This window comes from Nomascus leucogenys, chromosome 7b (assembly GCF_006542625.1).
Source record: "Nomascus leucogenys isolate Asia chromosome 7b, Asia_NLE_v1, whole genome shotgun sequence".
In the NCBI taxonomy this organism is placed as follows: Eukaryota; Metazoa; Chordata; class Mammalia; order Primates; family Hylobatidae; genus Nomascus; species Nomascus leucogenys.
The window spans coordinates 79,774,218-79,790,304 of NC_044387.1; the positions used below are offsets into that span (position 1 = coordinate 79,774,218).

The following is a 16,087-nucleotide window of genomic DNA, read 5'->3' on the forward strand; positions in this document are numbered from 1 at the left end:
GTTTTTTCTTAATGGCCAGCCATCTTCACAAATAGTGAAGTGAAACGGAAATACCGTTTAATATATAATTACATTTAACGTGCTCAAAACCTTTGGGTCAGAAATTCAACCATTGCAAAAGTTTAAGTGTACACACACACACACACACACACACACACACACACTATAAGTAAGTGTAACTGTGCACCTCATTGCCTGTTTTCCACATACATGTGACTGACTGCTTTGGTTTCCAAAAGAGTTTTCATAGCACTTTGTAAGGGGTTTATCTCTCTCTATTCCAGGAGAGGAAATTGTTCTCCATAAAAGAGCTACATTGAGGCCTATTGGGTCTTTTAAAGCATTTTCATTTAAGTCTGTAAATGTGCAATTTAGAACTGCAAGGCTTAGCTGAGCTCTTGTTGCTTTTAGCAGTCTTTGCAGTTGTTGACTTGGCTTTCTGTTTTCACAGCAGCTATTCCCACTGCTCTGTGAGGCTGCTCATCCATCGCAGTCCCCTTTCTTTTCTCTCACATCTCCTCCAGGTAACTCTGCCTCTAGTTTGCTTTCTGGTCTCAAACACCCTAATTTATCTGTATCTGCATTTACCTCTTGTCCCACTCCTGTCTCTAGGAGGAAGGGATGTCGTTTTGCCTGTATGACGGAGTTATTTCTGTTCTCGTTTGTATCTTCAGCCTCTTCTTCCTGCTGCGTTTCTGAGACCGTAAGCCTGACCCTAAGTGTGCCACGATGCCTTCCATCCTGAAGTTTCTCCTTTGCCTCTCTTACTCATATCCAATTATTACACTATTTTTTTCCTTCCTGATGTGACCAAGATTTTATTTTACTTTACATCATAGTAAATTGTTTTAAAATTATTACAAAAGCACTAATCTACTACTTAGATCATTTTTATAGCCCCCTACCCCAGGAAGCAAAATACTGCGATTCTTTCTTTCTTTCTTTTCTTTTCTTTTCTTTCTTTCTTTCTTTCTTTCTTTCTTTCTTTCTTTCTTTCTTTCTTTCTTTCTTTCTTTCTTTCTTTCTTTCTTTCTCTTTCTCTCTCTCTCTCTTTCTTTTTCTTTCCTTCCTTCCTTCCTTGCTTCCCTCCTTCCTTCCTTCCTTCTTTCTTTCCTTCCTCCCTCCCTCCTTGCTTCCTTCCTTCCTTCCTCTCTTCCTCTCTCTTTCTCTTTCTCTCTCTCTTTTTCTTTCTTTCTTCTTACTGTTTTTTTCTTGAGACAGTCTAGCTCTGTTACCCAGGCTGGAGTGCAGTGGCACTCACTGTGCAGCTCACTGCAACCTCCACCTCGCTGGTTTAAGCCATTCTCGTGCCTCAGCCTCCCAAGTAGCTGGGATTACAGGCATGTGCCACCACACCCAGCTAATTTTTGTAGTTTTAGTAGAGCTGGGGTTTTACCATATTGGCCAGGCTGGTCTCGAACTCCTGACCTCAAGTGATCCACCCACCTTGGCCTCCCAAAGTGCTGGGATTACAGGCGTGAGCCACTGCACCTGACCTCTTCTCTTTTTACCCAGCAAGATGTAACCACCATTTTGAAGTATTTTTCTGTCCTAATTTTATTATGCTTATGTGTGTACCTAAAGAAAATGGTGGCTGGATGCAGTGGCTCACACCTGTAATCCCAGCACTTTGGGAGGCCGAGGCAGGTGGATCACTTGAGGCCAGGAGTTCGAGACCAGCCTGGGCAACATGGCGAAACCCCGTCTCTACTAAAAATACAAAAATTAGCCTGGCGTGGTGGCATGAGCCTGTAATCCCAGCTGCTTGGGAGGCTGAGCCACGAGAATTGCCTGAGCCCTAGCAGCAGGGTTTGCAGTGAGCTGAGATCACACCTGGGCGACTGAGACCCTGTCTCACAAAAAAAAAAAAAAAAAAGTGAAACCAAGGGTTTTAATTTGTTTGAAAAAAATGGCATCTTTAAAGACTTAGCTTTTGCATGGAATTGTAGGACACGGGTGCTCAACCACCTCGCCTGTATGTAAGTATGAGAATTCAAGCACATGCACACCCATGCCCACACAGATACTTACAAAGGACTGTTTTATGTACATATGGAGATCCTTTAAGGCTTCTTGACAATGATATTTTTATATTACTATTTTAAAATGAAAATGTTTTATTTTTATGTTGAAGAGTATTTAAATAAAAACATTGTTAAAAATACAATTAAACCGTAATCTTCACGAGGGTAGGGATTAGGTTAGGTTTATGTTTCAAGTTTGCCTTCTCATGCCTACCATGGAAATTTGCATTTAGTCTGTTCCCGATGGTTATTTTTTTTCAATTCTCTATTCAAAAGAAGGAACTCCTTTGATCTGTAAAGACCTTCATTATGGTCTCACTTCCTAATAAAATGGCTGATTACACATCATCAGGTGTTGGATTCTTTGTATCAATTTTCTGTGAAACTGCTTAGTGAATAAAAACCTGTTTAGGGTAAGGTATAGGAGAAAAATACAGCTTGCTTTTTATATCCTTTCTGATGTGAGGGGTAGTGGTGCTGTCAAGTGTTTTGCAGTGTTGTTGCAGTTTCTTGCTGTTGGGACTCCTATAGTGAAGTTAGGCAGATTTAGCTTCGAATTTGACGCTATCTCTGGGTGTGTATAAGCTACCTTTAATTTTTCTGAGACCCAGGTGACTCCAGGTGAGGAATAGGTTTCTTGTGAAGATAAAATTGCAGCATATGAATCTACAAGACACATTTGTAAATTAATTTCGTAACCCATTAGTAGTTTCCAAAAGAGTCAAAATTTCAGATTCTTTTAAATGTGATAAATTGTTTCTTGAGCCCTTGGATCTATTTATTTACCCTCAGTATAGCTGACTCATCGATTTGATGTAATCTCTCTCTATATATATATAGTTTGTACTGGTGTTTTCCTTTTCATTTATCATTTATTGAATAGCTTCATAACTCCCAGTGTTTCACTCCTTCCTTTCATGTTAAAAATGAATTTCATAAATTTAAGATTGTGCCAGGCACAGTGGCTCATGCCTGTAATTCCAGCACGTTGGGAGGCTGAGGTGGGTGGATCGCTTGAGCCCAGGAGTTTGAGACCAGCCTGGACAAAATGGCATGACCCCATCTCTAAAAAAATACAAAAATTAGCCAGTGCGGTGGTGCACCTCTGTGGTCCCAGCATTACTCAGGAGGCTGAGGTGGGAAGGTCACTTGAGCCTGGGAGGCGGAGGTTGCAGTGAGCCAAGAGTGCACCACCGCACTCTGGCCTGGGCGACAGTGAGACTTTGTCTCAAAAACAATAATAAAAATAATAAATAATGAAGAAAATGATAACATTAATGAGCCTATAGAATATCTGGCTTTATTGGTTCTTTAGTAGTTTACATTGTTTGCTAGTTAAAAAAAAAAGGATATCTGCTGTGTCCCCTGTATTTTCAGTATAAAGATAAAATGTCTTTAATATTTTCATCAGTTTTCAGAGTTCTTATTGATCTTACCAACTTTTCCTGTTTTGTTGGTTGCAATTCCTTGTAAATGAACTGCTATTGTTTGGAAAATGAGGATTTTTTTGAAAATCTTAAAATGGTGTTTTCTTTCTTCAGAGTTTTTAATTATAAATAAAGTAATTTCCTCACAATTTAGAACTTTTAAGAAATAGAATAAAAATTACCCTCTACTTTAAAAATGTCATTTGTTTTCTTATTGTGGGAATTTACATATAATTGATACATTTACATATAACTCAGTATTATGAATAATATAATTTTATAATAAAATATCAGTATTCCAACAGTGGAAAATATAAATACCAAAGCCCTTAACTCTTGTTAGGGCTCCTTCTAAAATTTGGCGTATACTTCATGTTTTAGTACATGCACTTTATATTTCTTTTGGCTTGATATCATTGTTAGGGTTGTTTACTGTGCTGTGTTGCATTAGTTTATCTAGTGAGCTTGCTTTGTGCCATTTGGCTGTACAAAAATAAATAATGAAGACTTTATCAGCTTATAACTCAGAGCTCCATCAGAGGAGTAAAAATATACAAATTTTTAAACGGTAATAAATACAGTAACAGAAATGATGTATTTGTGAAAAAGATTAAAATTATTGTGTATCTGGAAAGCCATCTGTCTATTGGAAGGTGGCCATTGTTAGAACTTATTTTTTTGAAGCCGTAGAACACTTTGTTCATAGAAAATCCTGTTCAACCCAACAACAGTAGCTATTATGGTTGAAAGAGGTTTGGATGCCTTGAAATCCCAAGGGCTCTTGACATTGAAAACCTCTGATCTCAGCTGTCTGCCGGACGCCTATAAAAGGATAGAGGATAATTTGTTGTAAATAAGTAATTTTCACTGTGGTTTTTTGGCATAATCGTATATTTGAGAGCGCAAGTCTAAGCTGGCCAGAAGTCTGTAATAACAGCAGTGTAGGTGAGCAGAAATGGGACCCTGAACTGTAGCAAAGGGTTACGATAGAGACTTGGGAGGGGAACCCGCAGAATGTGATGATAGGTTGTGAAGAGGGAGAAGCTTGGGAAGTTGTCCCTTTGTCTTTTGGTTGGAGGGTGTTGGTGAGACAGCAGATACAGGAAAATAAAGGTGTTTTTCTATTTTTTGGTCACAGGTGGCTGGCCCTCTGGAGTTCCTTGTGGTCCCCACGTAGTTACTGGAACCTTTGTTAGTCTTCATTTTATTTCACTTTCTTGTTTTATAGGCATGGGATCAGTAGCCCTTGATAATGATTCCTGTCTCCTTTTCTCGAGATGCCAACAGCTTTGTCCTTTGAATGTGATACTGTGTGGTATTACATCCTGGATAGTATAAAGTGACCTTTCTAAAATAGCACCAAAATTGGTATCTGATGCTATATGTGGTTCTCAGTTGTGCCGAACCTGTCTCAGATAGCTGTGTTGTGTGCTCAGCTCAGCCACTATTTCTGGACATTTTGCCTATTCTTACTCACAAAGCAATCGCCATCTTTTTGCTTCTCTGTTTTAATGACCTTGTTAATGCTGCCCATATGAAGCATTCAGAGGAGCTTCCTCACTCCCCTGGGCCGCTTCAGGCTTGGCCATATTGCACTTGCTCTGCTAAAGTGGGAGGAGTCTCTTCTTGTAGCCCATACACCCTCCTTGTTTCATATTTTGTCAGGATCATCTAGGAAAGCACTGACTTCTAGTTCCAGTTTGCTTAGATTTTGCATGGGCACCATTCTTTCTGTTTCTGTTTATTGCTCCTCCACTCCTGAAAACCCCCCAAAACTTAGATGGCCATGTTTGTGGCTGTTGGGAGTCTTGTTTTGAGCCGATGGTCTTCTAGGAGCAGCATCCTTTGCCCACAGCCACTTCCGCAACACCTGCCACTCTGTTTTGTTTCAACTCTCTTCTCTCTCCTTGTCAGTCCCCCTTGGCTTTTCTTTCTTTCTTCGTTTTTTTTGGCGGAGTTTTGCTCTTGCTGCCCAGGCTGGAGTGCAGTGGCACGATCTTGGCCCACTGCAACCTCTGCCTCCTGGGAGGCGATTTTCTTGCCTCAGCCTCCCGAGTAGTTGGGACTACAGGCGCCTGCCACCATGCCTGGCTAAGTTTTGTATTTTTAGTAGAGACGGGGTTTCACCATGTTGGCCAGGTAGAACTCAAACTCCTGACCTCAGGTGATCCACCTGCCTCTGCCTCCTAAAGTGCTGGGATTACAGGCGTGAGCCACTGTGCCTGGCCTCCATGAGCAACCTTTTTGGCTGACTGGGCCTCACTTAAGTTTTCACATTGTATTAACAGCTGAATGAAGTAGCATTTTCACAGTTATTTTCTTGCCCTCTAATAATTGTCTTTGCTGATTTAATCAGTTTCCTTTGGACTACTAAGCTGTAGTAGCAAAGGGTTACGATAGAGACTGGAAGAAAGTGACTCACTTTCCTTGGAATATACCAAAACACTTCTCAGAGGAGGTGATAGTTAACCTGGAACTAGAAGGATGAGTAATAAATTTACAAGATAAAATATACTATTTAGAAGCTAGACTGCATGATGCACAGTTCCTGCCTTGAAAGGAAGTTCATTGTAGTTGGAAGAAGATGCTCAGGAATAAGAAATCATTTCAGAAAACATAAAACAATGAAATTAGATGGGCTAAGTATTTTAGAGTTTGGAAAACTGTGAGTGAGAAGATTTTCTTAAAGTAGTAGTTTTTGAGCCATCTCTTAAGGTACAGTGGGATGTAGAGGATAGATAGAGAGAGGTAAACATCTTGAACAGCATGGCAGAGTTGGAAAGAACAGAAGGAAAGCAGCCAGTCAGGAGCAGCAGGTTATGTTGAGGGGTAGTAGGAAGGAAGGCGGGAGAGGTGAGGGGGTCAGATCAAGTTCTTTCAGTTCCCTTGTCAACTTCAACTTAAATCGCTTGCATTTACTGGCCGCCTCCTTAAATGAGAATGTGGAGCGGCACACACAGCTCTTTCCCATGGAGAGAGTGCCACCTTGTGGATCTCTAGGATATTGCCAAGGAGGCTCTTAGATCCTGGCTCCATTTTTCCATTTACTGGTAAACTGAAGTTTACATCTTTGACTTTCAAGCACTTTAATACCTTACCTGGGTTCCTGTCTATTCAGTTCATTAATTTACTTATTAAGAAAATATCTGAGTGCCAATCAAGCATTATATAGTGTATATATTGGGGGTACTTAAGAGAGTAGTTTAAAAACTACTGAGGAGAAACTCCTGATGTGAATAATTATGACGCTCTGGCACCTGCTTCATGTGAGCATGTACACAGGGCACTGGGAAGCTGGAAGAAAGTGACTCACTTTCCTTGGAATATATCAAAACACTTCTCAGAGGAGGTGATAGTTAACCTGGAACTAGAAGGATGAGTAATAAATTTACAAGATAAAATATACTATTTAGAAGCTAGACTGCAGGTTTGTTCAAAACCTTTGTGGCATAGGTGGAAAAAAAATGTGTGGCGTGGCCGAACAGGATGAAGTTTGCAGCATAAAGAATGTTGGGGTTGGGAGCAGAAAGCAAAGCTGTAGGTTGGTCCTTTAAGAGACGATCGTAAGAGAGGAAAGGAGATGAAGAGAACTAGTATTTTTTGTACCTGTCATGCAAGGTACTGCATACATATTGTTTCATTAAATAAAAGGAGCTCTGTGAAGAAGGCATCAATGTCTTCCATTTTGCAGTTGAGGAACTAGAATCTCAGAATTTGACTTTACCAGGATCACGTGGCTAGTGTGGAAGAAGGAATCTGTACTCTAGAACCTGCGCTCTTTGCACAGCCTTTTCCTGCTTCCTTCATGGGCTCTGCCAGGGGGTTTGGACCTTCTTCTGTGAAGAACCATGGGGTTCCTCAGAAGGATGTCATCTGATCCGATTTACCTGAGCAAATGATCACTGAAATGTTTCCCAGCTTCTACTAGGCATGATGCACAGTTCCTGCCTTGAAAGGAAGTTCATTGTAGTTGGAAGAAGATGCTCAGGAATAAGAAATCATTTCAGAAAACATAAAACAATGAAATTAGATGGGCTAAGTATTTTAGAGTTTGGAAAACTGTGAGTGAGAAGATTTTCTTAAAGTAGTAGTTTTTGAGCCATCTCTTAAGGTACAGTGGGATGTAGAGGATAGATAGAGAGAGGTAAACATCTTGAACAGCATGGCAGAGTTGGAAAGAACAGAAGGAAAGCAGCCAGTCAGGAGCAGCAGGTTATGTTGAGGGGTAGTAGGAAGGAAGGCGGGAGAGGTGAGGGGGTCAGATCAAGTATTTCCCTCATGCCCATTATTCTTCGTTTAGACTTGGGATAATGCTCAGCGGGGATCATACTGTTCTGATTGCCCCAGAGGCTTTCTATCTGTTTACACTGGAAGGTGAACTGATCATTTTATAATGGTCTGTATTTGGTTTTGTTTGGCTTCGTTAATTTCCTTCCTGTTGATGAAAAACAGAAACAGGAGCCTTTTAGAGTTTCTCATTATAAACCAGGGCTTTTGTGACTTCCGTTTTGTCCATTGTAGGATGAGATGTATTGAAATCAAATCAGTTGTCCATTGTGGTTCCTAGCTCAAGATCCTGTGGTCAAATTCTGAGATTCTAAGAAGGATTAGGTCTTCTGTAAGCATGAATTCCCCTGATTAGAGGGACTCGCAAGTACTGCTTTCCTATACGAACCTTTTTAGTCTTCAGATTTCTCTTTTTTGCCCAGTACTGGTATTGTCAGGTTATTTGGAAATCCTCAGTCAGGGTTCTTTCAGGATTAAGCTTTCGCATTTCAGCAACACTTGAAGGGGCTCCTTTGCTCATAATTAAAAAAAAATATTTGAGGAAAAATTAAAATAACACTGATTAATACAATGCATGTACCTAGTTGCATGGATATTAATAGAGTTGTACTTTTTTTTCCTGCCGTTTGTTCCTCTTGAGACTTCATATCGAGACCATTTTTCTGAAAGTTTTTCAGAGTTGGCCAGCCCCATATGTAAGAAACATCCAGGATATTTGTTTAAAAGTCACTTTGATGGATCTCCTATCTAATGATCAGAAACCGGGGAATTGGGTGGGATAGATGCATTTTAAATTAACATCTTAGGTGATTCATTTGCACATCAGGGCGTGAGAACTAATGGATAGAATAGAATCTCAGTGTTAGTCTTAGGTATTTATTATTATTATTACCACTACACTTACTTCTTGTCTTACAATGTGGTTACATCCCAATAAACCCACTATATGTTGAAAATGTCCTGAGTCAAAATGCAGTTAATGTACCGAGCCTACTGAACATCACTGCTTAGCCTAATGACATGGTTTGGCTCTATGTCCCCACCCAAATCTCATGTCAAATTGTTGTCCCGTTGCGGGAAGGACCTGGTGGGAGGTGATTGGATCATGGGGGCAGATTTCCCCTGTGCTGTTCTCATGATAGTGGATGAGTACTCATGAGATCTGGTGGTTTAAACGTGTGTAGCACTTCCCTCTTTGCTCTCTTTTCTGCTCCACCATGGTAAGACATATTTGCTTCCCCTTCGCCTTCCCCCAGATTGTAAGTTTCCTGAGGTCTCCCCAGTCATGCTTCCTGTACAGCCTGTGGAACTGTGAGCCAGTTAAACCTCTTCTCAAGTTACCAGTCCCGGGTAGTTCTTTATAGCAGTGTGAGAACCGACACATATACTTAGGCTACCATAAACACGCTCAGAACACTTACATTAGCCTACAGTTGGGCAGGATTTTTTTTTTTTTTTTTTTTTTTTTGAGACGGAGTCTTGCTCTGTCGCCCAGGCTGGAGTGCAGTGGTGCGATCTCGGCCTCACTGCAAGCTCCGCCTCCCGGGTTCACGGCATTCTCCTGCCTCAGCCTCCCGAGTAGCTGGGACTACTGGCACCGCCACCATGCCCGGCTAATTTTTTTTGCATTTTTAGTAGAGACGGGGTTTCACCGTGTTAACCAGGATGGTCTTGATCTCCTGACCTCGTGATCCACCCGCCTCGGCCTTCCAAAGTGCTGGGATTACAGGCATGAGCCACCGCGCCCGGCTGCGCAGGATCTTTTAACACAAAGCCTATTTTATAACAAACTGTTGAGTACCTCATGTAATTTATTGGATATTCTACTGAAAATGAAAAGCAGAATCGTTGTGGTACTGGAAGTTGAGTGTGTCGTAAAGACGAAACAGCTTGTCAGACCATTGGAAGTTGGGCACCGTCTGTACTATTATTATTATTGTCAGTCTTCTCCTAACCAGCTTCATGGCCTGGAAGTGAGGTCTCAATTTGCATATCCTTTAAGTACTGAACAATTTACTGCTGCTACTACTAAGTACTATTTTCATAATTTCAGTTTCATTTTTCTTAAAAAAAAAGTCACTTTCCCATTTTTGCATACACATGTAAAAACCCTCCAGTAACAGCTGCAGTGTGGAAAGGAAGTGTTTGCAGACCTTGAAGGGAAGCACGTTGTACCCCACACGGAAACTCTGCCTGCCTGAGGCGTGATTGTAAGTGAAAAGAGTAAGCATGGTTAGTTCAGTGCTTTCTAATAAAGTAAGGGGAATTTTCTAGACTAGTAAGACTAAATAAAACAGATTTTCATGCTGACACCTCACAGCAAGGAATTTTCATAACAGGAACTAAACATGAATTCTATGGAGGATGGATAGGAGGAGAGGAGAGGGGTTTTTCTACCTTACAACTATTTCCAGAACATCTGTAAAATAAGACTCACTGTTTTTTGTATTCCTACATTTCTTAACTCTGTATTCTTACTTTTAATTAACTTACTTTTCCAAAATCTGAATCCTTAGAAGAGATAACTCAAAGAAATTTTGCTTATCATATGTGGCCTGGCATGTGGGAAATGCTTACTGAATTTAATAAATGTTGATTGAATGGTCATTCACTGGAAATGCCTACTAAAGCAAATACAACTTTTGCAAGTTAACTTTGGATTCTTTGGGGAATGTAGAGAAACAGCCTATCAGATAAACAAAATTGTAATAAGTGGTAGAGATTACCACTTACCTTCACATCCTCAAATCTTTCCCATGGATTTCCTGATATAAAGAGTCAACCCTAAATATAGGCTAATCGATGGTTGTTAAGAATGCTAGAGCATTCACTGCCGCAGTATTTTACCGACTTTGAACATTGGTTGCCTTTCACTTCAAGTGTGTTTTATTATCAGTGCCAGGAGAGCTGAGTTTGTAAGCCTTGTACTTAATTTGTCCATATTATTTTTGCCTTCAGAGTTGACAGACATGAAATAATTGAAAAGCCAGCTAATGTTTGTTATTTCTCTCTGTCACAGATAATCTAGATCATGGTGTCATTTATTGTACTTTCTAACATGTTAACTCTATTAGTTGTCACTGAATAATTATTTGCATTTAATGATCACGAACTGTTCATTTAATCCTTGCAGCAGCTCTAGTAACTTGCCCGAGGCCACATAGTTAGGAAGTGGCGATCTACCGTAATTTCCTATTTTTCTAGATTTTATTTCCTTGGGCTAACCTTTTTTGTGATAAACGGAACAGTGTAAAAACAGATTTTAAAAAGTTTACAGAGTATTTTTTGCCCGCTTTCTGTTTTAGTGTTTCACCATTTGTTATTTAAAAATTATTAAACTAGTTTTGAGTCTGGAATAACAGTTTTACTTGGCATAATTCAAAATTTGAGAATAATGCTGTCATATTAATAAAGACAAATAAGTTTTTTTCACAAACCAGACGAATGATTGCTGGTTGCAAGAGCTAATGATTAAAAACTGAGGAGACAAAAATATGAATTACTCTTTGAAGTACTTTGCATTTTCACTTGAGAAATCTTTTTATTTTTATGGTTCTGCATTCAAACTGAACTCTTTGACGATGCTTTTCCTTTATGTTTTCTTGAGGCATTGCTGTTGAGCTAAGTAGTCATGAATTTGGTGAAGAATGGACTTGGGGGGAAAGATGTTCCACTGTTGATTCACTTTGGAAGCAGATAGCACAGTGAAAATGATTAGGCGATAGTGATTGACATTATTAAGTAATGTAATTATTCACAGTTGTAAATAGAATTTAGTGTCTTCTAAAAACTTTTTAATGTCACAATACAGAAACCAAACAAAACAAGGACTTGGCAGAAATTGCTGAAGACTCCCTTGCAACGTGCATATGGTTCATGGGGATCTGAGAGGACCATAGTGTGCAGCGTCCATGATGTACTCTTGAAAGAAATGGGGTGTGCTCTGTGCTCCGTTTCTACTCCTCCCACTGGCTGAAGCGTGGATGTAGTGGATGAGATTTGGACCTGTCATCCTAGAATATGAGATGGAAGCCATGGGTTGAGGATGGCTGAACCACAAAATAGAAAGTGTGGCTTCCCAATATCGTGGAAACATCTTATCAGTCTTGGACTTCCCGTGTTCAGACTATTTTGTGTATGAGAGAGAAATGAACTTCCTCCTTGGTTATGTTATGCCATTGCTATATTTAGATTTTTGTTTTAATAGTAGCTGAGTTTATGCCCTAATAAATTTGATGCAATTGACTATATATGATAAAATAACTTACTCATGGCAGAGAGCACCATAAACCAAGTCCAAGGGTAAGCAGCAAACTGGGAGAAAAGATATTCACAGCTCATGTTTTCAGAAGGCCAATTTTTATGAAGTACCCCTAGGAAAAAGAAAACCTCACTTTTTTTTTTTTGTTTTGTTTTTGAGACAGTCTCTTGCCATGTCACCCAGGCTGGAGTGCAGTAGCACAATCTCAGCTCACTGCACCTTCCGCCTCCCGGGTTCAAGCGATTCTCCTGCCTCAGCCTCCCAAGTAGCTGGGATTACAGGCATGAGCCACCACCCTGGCTAATTTTTTTGTATTTTTAGTAGAGACGGGGTTTCACCATGTTGGCCAGGCTGGTCTTGAACTCCTGACCTCAGGTGATCCGCCTGCCTCAGCCTCCCAAAGTGCTGAGATTATAGGTGTGAGCCACCGCGCCCAGCCAAAAAACAAAAAAACCCTCACAATTAATTAGAGACTTAGAGTAATTAATTAGAAACTTAGTTAAAAGTTATGAAGTGATTTTACAAAAAAGAAATAGAAACGACTCATGAACTTAAAAAAGATGGTCTTATAAGAAAAACAAATGAAAAACAAACTGAGATATCATTCTCACCAAGCCGATTGGCAAAACATCCAAAAGCACTAAAGTCACCCTGACCTTGCGAGGCGGTGGCAGCCCATGGCCTTTGCACTCACACTTCTGATCCTCCCTGCCTGTTGCCTGGAATGCTGCTCCCTTCAGGATCCACGTGGCTAACTCACCTCCTTTGCTCAAATGTCTTCTCTATGAGACTTGAATGTAATCTCCATGAGGGCAGGGATCTTTTTGTTGTTGTTCCCTGACATATCCTAAACATCCAGAAAAGCCTTCCACATAAAATTTGTCAATATTTGTTAAATTATAACAAACTGTATTAGTAAGGTTGTGGGGAAGTAGGTAGGCATATAAATCGCTAAATACCTGTGGAGGACAGTTTGACAATACTTAACAAGATTACTATGTATGTGCTCCTAGACCCGACAGTTGCCCTTCTTCCAGCTCCTACTGTATGTACGAAATTACTATTGCAGTTTTTATTTGTTTTTGTATAATTGTATAATATTGAAAACAATGGGAAATGACTATCAGTAGGGGGTTGCTTAAGTCAAATATGGCACATCCATACAATGGAAAGGAATGCTTTACAGCAGTAAAAAGAATGCTCAAGAAAGCTATCTTGATGAAAAGGTCTCTAAGAGTTATCGCAAAAGAAAAGAACTGTGTAGAGTGTGCTGTCTTTTCTGTAACAAAGAAAAAGATGGTGGGAGGGATAAGAATATATGTCCATTATTTTGTGTGTATACATAAAGAAATTCTAAAAGAATACCAAAGAAATAGTGGAGAAATGTGAGAACTTGCTAGACAGGGAAAATGATTAGAAATAGTAAGTTTCACTGATAGCTCTGGGTATTTTTTCATTTTATGAAGCAAGTGAAAGTATTTCATGTTCAAAAAAAGTAAAAAAACTTAGAATGGTAGGTGCTATAGGTCTAAAGAACATTTGAAACATTTAAATATACTAATAAATATATTTTGTGTATTTCAGGGATATAAAGTAATTTGTAAAAACGATTTCAGTAGTTGAATAATGGTATTTTTATGAATGTGTTTTATGCTATTCTTTATTATTTTAAAAGTAATATGGGTGCTGCACTTCGTGCTATATATTTTAATTTTTTTGTCTGATTCTGTTACCTTTTCTTTTCAGCCCCGATGATATTGGGACCTGCTGGTATATCCTTCTTTCTGGTTCCGTGTTCATCAAGGAATCCATGTTTCTTCCAAGAAGCAGGTATCCTATAGACATTCTATAATAGATTATCCATGAAGCTTGAAATGCTTTTGCAGAATTGAGTTCTAAAATTCTTTTCTCTTCCTGTGTCCTCTTCTGCTGATGCAAAGCAAGACAGTACTTTGGGGTGTTGATGCATGAATCTTTAAGAAATACCTTTGTTTTGTATATACTTTCCAATCTCTTTAACAAAGGCCAAGAACAGAAAATGTGCTGATGACATGTGTATTTGTTACATGATCATGTCAGCTGTGTTGAGGGCACATTTGCTCCTAGGGAATAAAATCAGCTCAAGATAGCTTAGATAAAGGGGGACTAACTTAAAGAGTATAGCGGCAGTCTCATAAACATCTAAAGAGAGGCAGAGAAAGTTCATTAAGACCACATGGGACTAGAAATGGAAAGCCAGGGACTTTGATTGACATTTTTTGCTTCTCAAGACCATATGGCCTTTCATTTTTGCATTTGTCTGTGGATTGGCTACCTGCTCTGTAAGGCTGTTAATTCCCTTCTCCCTGTGTCTTTGGCTTGTATGTGCTGACTACTCACTTACGGCCTTATGTCCCTAATGTTTACATTGTTTGACTGCAGTGCTGGTCTTGTTTTTAGATTCCTCAGGATACAATCTGACTGGCCTGGGTTGGGGCGGATGTATTCCTCTGTTCCAACCAGCTGTGGCCAGAAAGGGTTAGGGCTCATCTGTTACATACATGATTGACTAGATTCAGGTTCCCCAAGGGTGTCAGCTACTGAGTTTCAGTAGTTATGTTTCTATGTACTTTCACAAGTAAATAATTTTTACTAAAGGTTTTAAAATTTTAAGTATTTTTATTTTAAATTACTAAATAAATATTTTATTTGAATTGACTAAAGTACAGGGATTGCCCCTTTCTGTCACTTAGCTCTTCTATAAAAATATTCAAATGTCTTGTTGATAAAAATTCTGAATGGGTCAGGGTCATATTAAGAATCTATTTGAAAGATGTGAACAAATTTTTATAAAAGGTTAGAGTCTGAAACAAGGAGAGGTAATTTTACACTGTAGAGAAAGATCAGCCTGGGTGTGGTAGCTGACGCAAGTATAATGGGCTTTTGGTGGCCAGAATGCTAGTGAAGGAGTGCCAGAGGCACGTTGCATCTAATTAAAAATAATCTCGGGTGCGATTCTCCTGCCTCTTTGCCCTTCTACTTCTTTGAGGTCAAATTGGCAAACATAGTCTCTTTGGAAAATGGTCACATGAGGGAGGGAAGCCCTATTGCCTGCTTGTTCCTGTAGTAGCAATAGTCTTAGAAATGATGCTAGCATTGGTGGTGGTGGTAGTAGTAATAGAGATAGTAATAATTGTAGTAGTAAAAATAATAGTAATAAAAGAATGATGACAAAATAGCTAAGCTTGTACAGTATTTTCCATTTACCAGGCACCATTTTAAATGTTTTGTATATATTAAATAATTCCATAACTCTCCTTTGAAGTGGGTACAGTTATTACCTGTATTTTATGAATGAGGAAATGATGGTAATACAGGATGGAGGGTGGTTGTACCTCCTGGAAATCTGCCTAGAAAGCCTAGAGTGACCCTGTGAGCCAGCTTCGATAATTCTAGGAATTCTGTTTTCTGCAGGAATGTCTCCATTGGAATCGTAAAGCTCTTCCACTCCTTCCGACTCAGGACCTGCTGTTTGGTCCCTTTTTGGAGGTTCTGTCTGACTCTATTTCTGAACTTAAAAGAAGGTGCTGGCAAATAGTATTTAAGCATTGGCATATTTTAAAAATTACTTATAATTTAATATAAAAGTAGTAATTACTACATACGTTTTCAAAAATAAAGAGAAGAAACATTATCAGCTGAAATCCTCTCATCCAAGATAATCATTCTTTAATAGTATTTTTTCTCTACACTTATATGCTTGTATTTAAGATCATGCTGTAAATACAATTTAATGTCTTCCTTATTCTGGTTAAAGAATATATGTGTTGCCTTATAATATTAAAAATTCTTCATAAAAAGATTTATTCTTTATAACTTTTAATGCCTATTTAACATTCAGTTATTTGAACTTTCCACAATTTAGGTAATAATTTTAAAGGATACATTTTATTATAAATAATGCTGTAGCAAATGTAATTTGAAATTTATATCTTAAAAAGAACACTGATTGTGACTTTATCATCATCTTAATACAGGGTCTGTGTACAAACTAAATCCATAAGACTGAAACCCTAGAACAGTGAAGAAGCCAGTAGTGGTCGTCCTTG

General features: G+C 39.1%; 1 protein-coding gene across 6 annotated transcripts in view; it reads left to right on the forward strand.

The window, feature by feature from the left end:
• RAPGEF2 (Rap guanine nucleotide exchange factor 2) overlaps positions 1–16,087 on the forward strand; it is a 257,003-nt gene that overhangs the window by 94,799 nt on the left and 146,117 nt on the right. For all 6 annotated transcript variants that reach the window (XM_012508235.2, XM_030816277.1, XM_030816279.1 and 3 more), the window contains one exon: positions 13,746–13,829. In XM_012508235.2, the coding sequence (XP_012363689.2) occupies positions 13,746–13,829 (84 nt within the window). The remainder of the gene's footprint in view (positions 1–13,745; positions 13,830–16,087) is intronic.